This window comes from Tenrec ecaudatus, chromosome 7 (assembly GCF_050624435.1).
Source record: "Tenrec ecaudatus isolate mTenEca1 chromosome 7, mTenEca1.hap1, whole genome shotgun sequence".
NCBI lineage: Eukaryota > Metazoa > Chordata > Mammalia > Afrosoricida > Tenrecidae > Tenrec > Tenrec ecaudatus.
Genome location: NC_134536.1, coordinates 133,526,801 through 133,538,952, shown reverse-complemented (window position 1 = coordinate 133,538,952; position 12,152 = coordinate 133,526,801). Strand labels below are relative to the sequence as shown.

At 48.0% G+C, this 12,152-nt stretch overlaps 1 protein-coding gene across 1 annotated transcript in view; it reads left to right on the top strand.

Moving 5' to 3' along the window:
* The window catches only part of DNAH8 (dynein axonemal heavy chain 8), a 358,510-nt gene that overhangs the window by 300,113 nt on the left and 46,245 nt on the right, over positions 1-12,152 (top strand). Inside the window, exons 86-87 of the mRNA XM_075554113.1 lie at positions 829-930; positions 8,842-9,002. Of these exons, the coding sequence (XP_075410228.1) occupies positions 829-930; positions 8,842-9,002 (263 nt within the window). The remainder of the gene's footprint in view (positions 1-828; positions 931-8,841; positions 9,003-12,152) is intronic.

Genomic DNA, 12,152 nt, shown 5'->3' with positions numbered 1-12,152 from the left:
CTGGGCCGGTGGGAGCTTGAGGGTCAAACCGCCATTTCTCCTTGAAATGGGAAGAAGGTATTCAAATTAAGAGCATGGCCGTTTCAGAGGAGGCCGGTCGATGAAGAATTGTATTGTTTGGGCACATCTTCTGGGATGGTTTATCACTTTGTCACATACGAAGAATAGTTCCCTTGAAACAGTTGACAGAAGAATAGAATTTCAACCAAGAGGAAGTAAATCAAAACCAAGCCTCCTGCTCCTTTGCCTATAGCAAGTACATTAAAGGGATTTTAATTAATTAAAAATTTAACACTTGAAATATATTGTTAGCTGAAGATTGCTATAGAATAGAAATTAATGGAAATTTGGGTGTACCTATAGCTTACAGAATGAGGGTTGTATTGTAGAAAGATCTTGTGGATAAGTAATTTTCTAGTTGTTCTCAGACTGATTCCAGAAAATAGATTACTGAGAAAACCTATTAAAGTGGTGATGACTTGATTTTCTCTGCTCTCTACTAAAACACTACTTTACCCCCCTCTCCCAACAGCTTGGCATTAGTATAATAAGGATGAGAGATGATTAAACCCATAGAGTGAAAAATAGACTTTTCTCCACCTTTTTAAAATAATCTATGGGCAGTACATTCACTGGCGCTCAGTATTGTAGATTTCTCTTTGGTGAACCAACCCTAGCCGTGCCCGCCCCCTAGTCGTTAAGGGGGTTACTCATATAGAATAATGAATGAGCTTAAATGTAGACCAGCTCGTGTTTCCTCTAGGGAAAGGTCTGAACCTATTGATAACGGTTTGTTTTGACTGACAATACTTCTTCTTTTCAATAAAGGGCGTGTCCTGGAGTACAGTCCGGTACATGATTGGAGAAGTGCAATATGGAGGCAGGGTGACAGATGATTTTGATAAGCGTCTACTGAATTGCTTTGCTAGGGTAAGTCCATTTAGAGAGAGAAACAAGCAAACATGGTGACACATTTCATTGCATTCCTTTCAATAGGAATTTTTTTGTTATTGTTGTTCATAATCGATTCATAAGCCAAACGTAAAGGATGAAGCAGCTCTGCTGATATGAGAACAAATTCATTAGCAATGGTGTGCTTGTTGATCCTTTCTTTATCAATAACCTGGCTCTCTCCTCAGCCCCTGCTCCCTCCTCCAGGTGACTCAGCACCTCACCTGTGAGGCAATCACTGAATACACATTTCTATGCCCGTTTCTAGGAGTTGCTAGTGATTTGATGATTTCAAGCTTCCAACTATGTGATTGGGTAACTAACCATAATTTGGTTTCCTTATCTCTCCAGCTGGGATTCACAGTGAAACATTGATAGCGCGTCCTCTGTCCTCAGTCAAACCCACCATGTTTATAAACATTTTCTGGAGAAAATGATTTCTTAATAATTATGGCATTCACATCAAGGATAAACAGTATGTACACGCCAACTAGAGTCAACCACCGGTCGGTCAGTTTGTGGTACTGTGGTGGTTTGCATGTTACTGTGATGCTGGATGCTCTGTCACCCATCTTTCAAATCCCAGTGGGATCACCCCCGGTGGACAGATTTCAGCAGAGCTTCCAAACTAAGACGAAAACTTGCTTGCTAGATTTCTAGGTGCCATCAACTTGGATCCAAACCATAGAGACCCTGTGCACAACAGATCGACACTCTGCATGGTCCTGAGCCATCCTCACAATTGTGCCTATGCTTGGCTTGAGTCCATGGGTACAGGCACTGTGTCAACACATCTACGTTACCAAGCATTATGTCCTTCTCCGGGGACTGGTCTCTCCATACTACATGTCCACATATGTAAGTCTCACTATCCTTGCCTCTGAGAAGCATTCGGCTGTCCTTTTTCCAAGACAGCTTTGTTTGTTCTTTTGGCAGTCCATGTCACTTTCAATATTCTTCTCCAGCACCACAATTGACATGCATCAACTCTTCTTCAGTCTTCCTTGTTCAGTGTCCAACTTTTACATGCATGTGAGGCAGTTGAACACCCCATGTCTAGGGTCAGGGGCACCTTAGTCCTCAAAGTAACATACTTGCTTTTCAACACTCTAAAGAGGTCTCGTGCAGCAGATTTACCCGATGCAGTCTCTCTTTTGATCTCCTGACTGCTGCTTCCATGAGCATTGATTGTGGACCCAAGCAAGGTAAAATCCTTGACAACTGCGATCTCTTCTCCACTGATCATGATGTCACCCATTGGTCCAGCGGTGAGGATACCGTTTTCTTTTTTACATTGAATTGTAATCCAGACTGGAGAATGCAGTCCTTGATCTTGATTAGCAAGTGCTTCAAGTCTTCCTCACTTTGAACAAGATAGTCTAGGAGGAAGTAAGAGACAGTCCACTTGTTAGGTAGCTTAGCCTAGGGGATTGGGAAGTCCATTTACGCATGCCCAGGAGAGCCGGCATAGGACAAAGCTGGATTTTCCCGCCGGTGGGCTCAGATACACTTTACACCTGGAGCAGCCCACCTGGGCCAGGTGATTGCAATTCAGCCAATGGGAGCGACCTGGGGTCGTTCACCACGCCTCCCCCGGGAACCCTTGAAAATGTAGGGACCGGAAGGGAGAGGATCTTTTCTGGTCGTCTTCGTGGGAGGAAACTTGGGAGAGAGATCTTTGCGTGACCCCGAACAGTCTGCCAGGCCACATGATCAAAAGGAATCTTATGGGTGCCGCGTAGAACCTGAAGCTTCTTTTAATTCTCATTAAATTCACTTGGATCACGAGCCCCGCTACTTCGGCGTGAAATCTTTTCCATGCGGAGCCAAGGACCGAGGCTGAAATCTAGCCAGGAGAGAGAGACCTTACACACTGATGAAAAATTAGCCACAGAAACCCTATGAATAGCAGTGGAATTTCTGATACGATACCAGAATACAAATCCTTCAGGTTGGGAGGTACTCACAAATCCTTCAGGTTGGGAGTGGAATTTCTGATATGATACCAGAATGCAATCCTTCAGGTTGGGAGCTGACTTAGATGAAACACAGCTTTGGGGATTTTTATTGGGGCGTGAGTCAAAATGAGAAGAAATGGTTGAAAACTTGTTAGGTTTCTCTCTCCGGCCTAAATTTCAACCTCAGTCCTTGGCTCCATGTGAGAAAGATTTCACGCCAAAGCCGGGCTCGTGATCCAAGTGAATTTAATGAAAGTTCAAAGACGCATCAGGTTTTATGTGGCACCCATAGGATTCCTTTGACCATGTGGCCTGGCAGAGACTGCTCCGGGACACGCAAGGATCTCTCCCTTCCCACGAAGACGACCAGACCACCCAAGCAAGCCAAGACAAGACCCTCTCCCTTCTGGTCCCTGCCTTTTCAAGGGTTCCCAGGGGAGGCGTGGTGAACGACCCCAGGTTGATCCCATTGGCTGAATTGCAGCCACCTGGCCCAGGTGGGCTGCTCCAGGTGTAATGCCCATCCGACAGCTTTGTCCTATGCTGGCTCTCCTGGGCATGCGTAAATGGACTTCCCACTTCCCTAGGCTAAGCTACCTAACAAACTCTAGGAAAACTGGAAGTTGTCAAAAAATGAAATAGAATGCATAAAGATCAAGATCCTAGGCGTAGGTGAGCTGATATGGATGGTCTAATTTGCCTGTTGTCTCAATTAAGCATGTGTTTTACTATACCGGGAATGACACATTCAAGAGTGATGGCGTTGCATTACTTACCAAGAAGAACATTTCAAAATTGATCTTGAAGTACAGTGTTAGGATAGTATCTATATTTCTATAGGGAGAACCAGTTAAAACAATTATCATTCCAATTTATACACCAATCATTGAAGCCAGTGATGGAGAAATGGAAGAGGTCTACCAATTTCTTGAATCTGATATAATTACTGGTGCCTGGAATGGAAAGGCTGGAAACAAAGGGAAAGGGTCAGAGGTTGGAGATGATGTCCTTGGTGATAGAAATGAAGCCTGGGGATCGCATGATAGAACTTCTTCAATGCAAATATGTTTTTCAACAACACGTATGACAATTGTACACATGGACCTCCGCAGGTAAAATGCACGAGAATCAAGTTGACTACATCTACGGAAATAGATTCTGGCGAAGTTAAGCATCAGTCAAAACAAGGTCAGCAGCCAAGTGGAGAACAGGTCATTAATTGCTCACATGCACAGTCAGGATTATGCCGATGAAGATTAAGCAAGTGGAGAAGATCCCCAAGATGGCCTAGCATCCCTGCTACTGGGCGTTGGACTGGACTCAACTTTCTGGAAGCAGTTGGCAATACTTCCTGAATCTGAGTTATCATGGGTAGATAAAGCCCAGCATATTTCTAGAATAAGTTTATGAGTTTTGAAACCGCCTCAAGAACAAATTCGACACATCAAACACTAAATAACCTGAAGACCAGATGAGTTGTGGGATGACATCAAGAAAGCAAAAATGGGTGGGCATTTATAAAATTCATCGTGGTAACATGGTGTGGAGCTGAAGGCAACTGTTATCGGTTCAGGTTAATTCCAGCTACTCAGACTGGAAACAAGCTCTGAAAACGATTTGCTTGTGAAATGTTTATTGGGGGGATAAACATTCTTGGGAACCACGCCTGTGGGGGGAAAGAAGAAGTTAGGTGTGATCTAGTTGCCAAAGAAGAGAACAGAGAAGGGAAGGGAAGAAACCAGTTGCCCTGGAGCTGATTTTGACCGATGAAGAGCCTACACCCTACAGTGCAGAGTTGTGCTTCACAGGTGTGGGAAACAGATCACCGGGCCTTCCCCATTCCCACCCCAATGTGCTTTACAAGTCTCTCTTCTGAGATGCTTCTCGGTGAGTTCGCACTGCCAACACTTTGGTCAGCAGCTGATTGCTTCTTTGTTTGTATCACTGGGGCTCTTGCATTTGATCATAAACCCCTCAAAAGAAGATGCGCATCTGCTAAGTCTCTAAATCTCTCTAGCACCTACCACACCGGCTTTCTGGTGATGAGAAACGTAATTTAATCTCAGCAGATTGAGAATTTGCTGTGCCTCTAGGTTAGAGTCGTCCACAGCAGAGCAGATTGGATTTTTACTGACCTCAGTGCACACCTTGCAAATTAGTTTATTTAAACACACATGCACACACACACAGAGCACTGTGCATCTGTTTTGGTTTATGTTCTTGGACTGTTTTTCTGGAAGGAAAGAAAAAAGGAACTCAAGAAATGCCCGGATTAACCCACTACCTTAGTTAGCGGGGGGGGGGGGGGGGGGGGGGGCAGGAACCACGTGCGTCTTTCTGGCGAGGAGAAGGGGTTTCTTTGCTCTCCGGGTTGCACGCAGAGCCAGCGCTCAGCAACACTTCTGAGAGCTGTGTGTGGGTCACTCCCCTCGAGGTAACGCCCGAGCCAGGAGCCGTCTCAAACTGGGCGATTCTTCTCTCTGACCCCAACCTCCTGTCTTGCCTCCTCGTTGACTTCTCTCTACCCTGGTAATCAATGGAGCAGACCCCTGTTCCAAATCCTATCCAGACTTCTCCCTCCTCTGGGTCAACTCAGGACCCTGGAAAGCACCAAGAATGGCAGCCTACGTGTGAAGACACTAGTCTAGAAGCGCAGAGTTGCTCCTCTGGGCCCTAGTCCTTGGCTACTTTTGAGGAATGCCAGACCTAGGGTAGGTTCCTTCCTTGTATTCTCTGATCCCAGCTTCCCTGACCTCTGCTCTCTGTGCTCACTGCCTTCAGTGAAAGTTGTTTCTACCACGTTACCATTCCTTTACCACTGGGCAGTGAATCCTACCCTTTCCCAGTCTCATTCAATCAATCTCTCTCTCTCAGAACTTCTCCTTAAAGTTGGGCCACCTCCTCTGGCTCCAACGCCAAGACTCCCTGGCCATGGACTGGTCCCATTCCCGTTGCTTTTACTCTCTCTCATAAGCAATAGGTTATTTTTGTCCTTCATAAATGATCACTGACGTTTTGGGCACTGCTTTCACCAAATTCGTGGCAGACCCAGGAGACTGTCTACAGGCTTAGAAACCCACACGGGCAGGCAGTACTGCCTGCTCTGCTCTGCAGTGCGGCCGTGAGTGGGAATTGACTTGATGGCAGTGAGTATGGTTTGGTTTGGGTTCCACTCAACCCAGTCATCTCACATCTCCGCCGTCATTAGTATTGAATAACTTGATCATTGCTACAAATGCTGGCATGCCATCTTACCAAATAAGATGATACACAAATGAGACAGCTCTGGACTTTGTGGCTCTCCCACCTGCCAGTCTCTCGCCACACTGTCACAGGAGGGTTCTGTGACATGCAGTTTTATTGGCTTTTATTTTAAAGGCATTAAAAAAACCATTTATTGGGGGGGAATCTAACAACAATTTTGCCAATCCCTCCAAATTTGGTCGAATCCACTTACTTGTGTGTGTTCTTGGTTAATTTTGGTGAATCCAGTTACGTGTGTGTGTGTGTGTGTGTGTGTGTGTGTGTGAGAGAGAGAGAGAGAGAGAGAGAGAGAGAGAGAGAGAGAGAGAGAGAAACCTTGAAGAAAAACAGGAAGAAACTTCACTTTCCTTTGATACATATATGTCACCTGACTGCAAAGAAGCCAGCGTGGCCATTTGCTCTCGGTTATGCTGAAGACCCCATGGCTTTGGCCTCCCTCCCTGATGTCACCCACATCACTGCACATCACTAAAAATCCAATCCTTCTGCACAGTGCTCACAGTCATCACACTCTTGTCTCCAATAGCTTCTCCGACCACTCTTCCCTGCTTAAAATCAAGTGCAGTTGGCACCCTGGCACTCAGGGTCATCTACGGTATGACCGCACCTTACCTCCTCCATCCTTTCTCCTTCCACTCATTGTCATGTACCCTGACTTTCATTATTTTTCCACCCTGCTTCCCATTTTTGCACCAACTCATCCGTCTTTGCTCAGGCAGTTTCCCCAGTCCTGAGCAACCATGGCAGGGCTCGGGTAGGGGGCTGATTAATAGCTCAGACCATGGAACATAACATTAATGAGCTGAAATGTAAGCCCTACCTACATCACATTTTTTGGAAAAGCCTGCCCCTTCTTTCTACGATCACCTCCTTGATAGAGCCTGACCTGACACCCACCGCCTGGCTGTCTCCCTCTTGCTGCTGTAAGCCTCCTGCGCGCTTTGCTGCTTTTTATTTCCTCATGGTTCTGACCTCGGGGCACATTGTATCCTGGATCTTCTGCACTTGGATGGTCGTTCTAATAGGGTCAAGGGCTCCTTAAGGGAAGGACACTGCGTCTCTCAGCTTTGCATTCTTCCCGGCTCCAGCTAAGCGTTTTGTGCGAGGAGCTGAATTGGGATAGAGCGGAGGCCGGCAAAGCAAAAGAAAGAACTGCACGCAGAGCATTTCAAAGCAATCACCCAAACTCAAAAGAGCGGGGACGAGGACACAGAGGACAGATAGGAGGGAAAACGCTGCCCATTGAAGTAAGACGCGGTGCCCCCTGCTTTTCGCACCCACTCCTCTGGCTGACCTGGACATTCTGTCTGCACCCCATATGTCCCTCCCCACTAGGAAAATCGGTCTGCTTAAGTCATCGCCTCCAATAGACTCCTGGGCATTGAGCACCATGGGGTTTTTTTGTTGATGTTTTTTCCTTTTCAGACTTAAGTCTATTCATACCAACTATGTATTTGTTCTCTCCCTGTTCCATTACCGAACATCAATTCCTACTGAATGAGAAGAGGCTGTCTTAAGGCAAACCGCAAGGCAGTTAGGTACATTTGCTTCTTTTGGCCAGGGACATAGCTTCAATATCAAGGGGAGCTCGTCAGCTCAGGGGTGGGCAGAAGAGACGTTGGGAAGGAGGAGGTGTGTTGGCCGTGTGCTGGCGCCCCTGGTGCCCAAGCGCAGCCCCCTGGCCTGAGCCCTTTGGGAGCAAGGCAGTGAGAGAATGGGATGAGGCAGGTTCATGCCCAGCTATCCCCTCCACCGTCACCACCCCCTCTCACACACACGTGGGTGTGTGTGTCTCAGCCCACAGCTACTTGGCAGTGCTTTCACCCTCCTCTTCAACAGGGGAATCGAGACTTGGCAGAGCGCTGGAGGGTCTCCTGGGGGTCGGCTTGCATGGGTGCCATCTCTGTCTCAGCATCCAACTGGCCCCTGGGGCGGGGCAGCCCCAGGGACAACAGAACAAAGGCCTGCCCGGTTCTGCCCTGCGTCCCTGGTCGGTTGCTGATGGCACTGCTGTGCTCTGTAGGGTCTTCATTCGCGATGTTGAGGAGTGGGTTGCCAGGCCTTAATTCCTCCTCCATCGTAGTCTAGAAACTTCACGGAGACCTTGTGCTGCATCATAGCCACAGGCAAGCTTCCACTGACAGGTGTGGGGCTGGGGGGTGGGGCGGGGAGGCGCTGCTCCTGGGGTGTACCTTCAAAGAGTCAAACCAAGGTCTTCCACATGGAAGGCGAGCCACCCAGACACCTGTTAGAACCCGGGGTCTGACTGTTTACACCTGTGTGGCCTCTCTCGCTATCGTTTTCTTCCCAAAGGTTTTAATCCAGTAGTTCTCCACCTTCCTCATGCCGCGACCCTTTCATACAGTTCCTCATGTGCTGGTGACCCCCAACCATCACATTATTGTCGTTCTACTTCACCACTGTCATTTTGCTACTGCTATGAATCGGGCGACCCCTGTGAAAGGGTCATTGGACCCCCCCCCCCAAAGGGGTCGCAACCCACAGGTTGAGAACCTAATCCTTCTCTCGGCGATTTCTCTAAAGTGCTTTCAAAACCAATATAAAACGGCTATTAAAATAGAGATAAAGATGCCCCTTCCACCCTTATCCCGGCAGGTCTTCATGGAGATGCTCAATTGCGACTCTTTTATTTCCCCTTCACACACAGGTCTGGTTCAGCGAGAAGATGTTTGAGCCGTCGTTCTGTTTTTATACGGGGTATAAAATCCCCCTCTGCAAGACCTTGGACCAGTATTTCGAATACATCCAGTCCCTGCCATCCCTGGACAACCCTGAAGTCTTTGGGCTTCACCCCAATGCTGACATCACGTAAGTTCTTGGCACTTTAAAAGTAATTTCTTTTTAATTGCAAGGGGGCCATCCATAACCCGGCCTGGCAAAGATTGTGCATTTCATTTTCTCTCTTAATCTCTCTCCTGCCCCAGCTTTTTTTTTTTTATCTTGCTGTGAGAAATAGTGTCACTTCCTGTCTCCCAATTACAACCTTGTCATCTCTTGGTCTGCTCTTCCCTCCCTAAATCCTGGTGCTCCTGAGGTGTGACAACAAGAGAGGTCTAATTTACACACTGATTATCCCTCCTCCGCCTGGCCGTAAAGCCGGCCCGCTTTATTGGGATTGATGCTTGTTGTTGAGAGGGCGGCAGTCTCTCCTAGCTTGCTTGTCCCTTTCCTCAAAATCCCATTAAAGATAACGGTCCCACACCGGATCTAAAGGGGCCAGGAGGGTACAGATGGAAAGATGGGGAGTTGTGTTTCTGCCCTGTTTCTCTCTTTCATGCTCCTCACTTGCCCCCCTCTCCTGTACTGCTGGCACTCACTGGCTGAGGCACGTGCGCTGCAGCAAGCACATGGCACGGAGCCGGGGACAATGGCAGGGTCTCTGGGCTCAGCCTGAGGTCCCAGCTCCACTTGGCACCGTGGTCTTAGGTGGTGAGGGAAACGGTGAGAAATGCTCCCAAGAGCCAGCACGAGGAGATGAACGCTCTCTCTGGGCTTGCTCCAGAATCCCTCCCTGAGAAGCAGCGAGCCCCAGAGAGGGCTCTCTAAAGAAACCCTCGCTGAGAGTCAGCTCTGGATGGGCCCATCGAGGAAAGACTTGGGTTCACAGGAGTGGTTTGGGGCAATGGAAGAAAGCAGGGCTTCTCTAGGAATGACCGAGAAGCAGGATGTTCCCAGCTGTTTATACACACACACACACACACACACACCTACCCCCACTGCCATTTTGATCACCTTCTGCTTCTCGGTACTCACTGGCTCCCCAGAAGACCCACACTGCCACCTTGTCTCTCCATCCCCGTTGTAAACCTCATTGTCCGTGTGAGCCTTGCCTGGAGAGTCTGTATTGCTGCTGTTGTGAACTGGCGGAGACCCCGACCCCATATGTGAGACCAGAACTGCACTGCAATGGCTTTTGTTGGGTGCAGCCTTTCTGGAAGAAGGCCAGGACTTGTCTTCCATGTTACCGGTCAAATACAAGCTTATGACCCACAGGAATTCTAATCTCCATGCCCCCTTTCATCTTCCAAACACATGGGCACCGTGGAAAGACCCACTGGTGGCTAGTGTGCCTCTCCAGCCAGTCGATGGGACCGCAATGATTCCTTGGTGACGTCTGCAGCTGTTACTGGAAGAAGCCACCACGGTGAGGTAGCTTGAGACAAGAAAAGGTGGCCCCCGCCATGTGAAGAAATGAAAACAGGATTCCCAAGGGGGTCCGTTTGGGAATCAACTTATAAATGAGAAAGAGAGAGAGAGAGAGAGAGAGAGAGAGAGAGAGAGAGAGCGCCATGAGGGTGGCTCATGTGTAGCCAAGACTTTAAAAATGTGAGTCAGACCGTATCACTGCTCCGTGCAGAAGCCCCCGGACTGGAGTTTCACCCTGAGTCATTTCACCCTGAGTCATGCCCAAGGCCAATGGTGCCTGGCAAGGTCAATGAGATCTACCCTTCCATCCTGGCCTCCTTCTACCTGGAAAGTTCCCTCACGGCTCCACCAGCGCCACCAGCTTCCTGTTATTCACCCTGGCCAGGCTTGCTCCCGTCATAGGACGTATGCACTGCCTGGAAAATTCTTACCCCAGGATATCTTTGTGACCAACCTTGCCCCCTCATCTAGTCACCTCTTTTTAAAATTAAATACTTTTATTGGGGGCTCTTACATCTCTTATCACAATCCATACATTCCTCCAGTGTGTCAAGCACATTTGTACATATGCCGCCATCATCATTTTCAAAGCATTGTCTTCACACTTGAGCCCCTGATTTCTTCCCCCTCCCTTCTCTTCCTGCCCCTCCCCCATGAACTCTTGATAAGTTATAGATTATTTTCCATATCTTACATTGTCCTCCATCACCCCTCACCCACTTTTCTGTTATTCATCCCCTTAGGAGGGGGTTCTAGATTGATCCTTGTGATTGATTCCCCCTTTCTCCCCCCACCATCACCTAATCCTCCTGGTATCTCTACTCTCCTTGTTGGCCCTGAGAGGTTTATCTATCCTGGATTCCCTGTGTTGCGGGCTCTTATCTGTAGCAGTGTGCATGCTCTGATCTAAGCCAATTTGTAAGGTAGAATTGAGGTCATGATAGTGGGGTGAAGGAAGCACCAAAGAACTAGAGGAAAGTTGTGTGCTGTACTGCACCCTGACTGGCTCATCTCCCCGAGACCCTTCTGTAAGCATATTTCTAGTTGCCTACAGATGGGCTTTGGGTCTCCACTCCGCACTCCCCCTCATTCACAATGATATGATATTTTGTTCTTTGATGCCTGATATACCTGATCCCATCGACACCGCGTGATCGCACAGGCTGGTGTGCTTTGTTGGGCTTTGTTGCTTTTGAGCTAGATGGCGCTTGTTTATCTGCAAGGCTTTAAGAAATGTCGCCTTTTCTAGTTCTCTAGTTAAACATTGCAGCCCCAGGCCCTATCTCCGTGCCTGCTTTCCCCCATAGTTAGTACCACCAACTGACTCACTCTATATTTTGCTTATTTATTTTTGCTCACTACAGAGTTGCCCTTGCAAAAACATACACTCCGTGAAGGCTGGGAGTTTTGCCCACTCTCTCTGCTGCATCAGCTGAGCTAGAACGGTGCTCTCTGGCCTGGAACGACTAGTTGAAGAACTCAGTGAGACCACGTTTCTTGTAGGTTGTGAAGAATTAAATAAATGGGTGTTTTTTTCTTGTAGAAAGCAAGAGTGAGCGTAGTGAAGGCGCCCTGGTGGAGCAGTGGGTTCAATGCTGAGTTAACCAAGGTCAGTTGAAATGCAGGAGCTGCCCTGTGAGAGAAAGATGCAGCTGCTTTGTTGCTATGAGGTCAACTTGACCCGCTGACCTTGGGTTTCATGCACTGCATGAGCTCGTGCGAGTTGGTAGGAAAATGGCTCATAGGTTTCATTGCATCTGTAATATATAGATGGATCGGTATACCTGTGAGGGCTCTGAACTTTGTTTACAT